Here is a 553-nt window from a genome sequence, read left to right as displayed (position 1 = left end):
CGCCCTTTGGGGGCCCTCGAGCTGCGATCCCGCTTGCGGCTCTCGCTGATGCTGCTGCTGCTGCTGCTGCCTGGGCCAGCAGCAGCAGCAGCAGCAGCAGCAGCAGCAGCAGCAGCAGCAGCGGGACTACTTGCATAGTCGCTGCTGCTGCGTGCTGCAGCTGCAGGTGTTGAGCGATGCATACTCGAGCCAGCCTTCGCTTCTGCTGCTGCTGCTGCCGCTGCTGCTGCTGCTGCTGCTGCTGCTGCTGCTGGGTCCTGTTGCTGCCCTGGCAGCAGAAGCATCAGCTGCTGCTGCTGCTGCTGCTGCTGCTGTGAAGGGTGAGGCGGCCCCACAGGGGGTACGGGGCCCCCCCCAATAATATAAGGCTGCTGCAGCGGCTGTTCAAGCAGATGTTGCTGCTGCTGCTGCTGCTGCTGCTGCTGCTGCGGCTGCTGCGGTGGCTGCTGCAGACACACCATGCCCCCCTGCTGCTGCAGCAAGAGCTGCTGCTGCTGCTGCGGCGGCGGCTGCGGCTGTGGTACGGGCACTCTGTAGCGCGGGTCTTGCAGCT

The 553-nt window shown here is 66.0% G+C and overlaps 1 protein-coding gene across 1 annotated transcript in view; it reads right to left on the bottom strand.

The window, feature by feature from the left end:
* The window catches only part of EMH_0031220 (uncharacterized protein), a gene marked incomplete at both ends in the record, with an annotated part of 4,961 nt that overhangs the window by 829 nt on the left and 3,579 nt on the right, over positions 1–553 (bottom strand). Inside the window, one exon of the mRNA XM_013494499.1 lies at positions 185–553. Within this exon, the coding sequence (XP_013349953.1) occupies positions 185–553 (369 nt within the window). The remainder of the gene's footprint in view (positions 1–184) is intronic.

This window comes from Eimeria mitis, genomic scaffold (assembly GCF_000499745.2).
Source record: "Eimeria mitis Houghton genomic scaffold, Emh_scaff1179, whole genome shotgun sequence".
Taxonomy (NCBI): domain Eukaryota; phylum Apicomplexa; class Conoidasida; order Eucoccidiorida; family Eimeriidae; genus Eimeria; species Eimeria mitis.
Note: the sequence above shows the minus strand (reverse complement) of the source record. Positions and strands in the feature narration are given on the sequence as shown.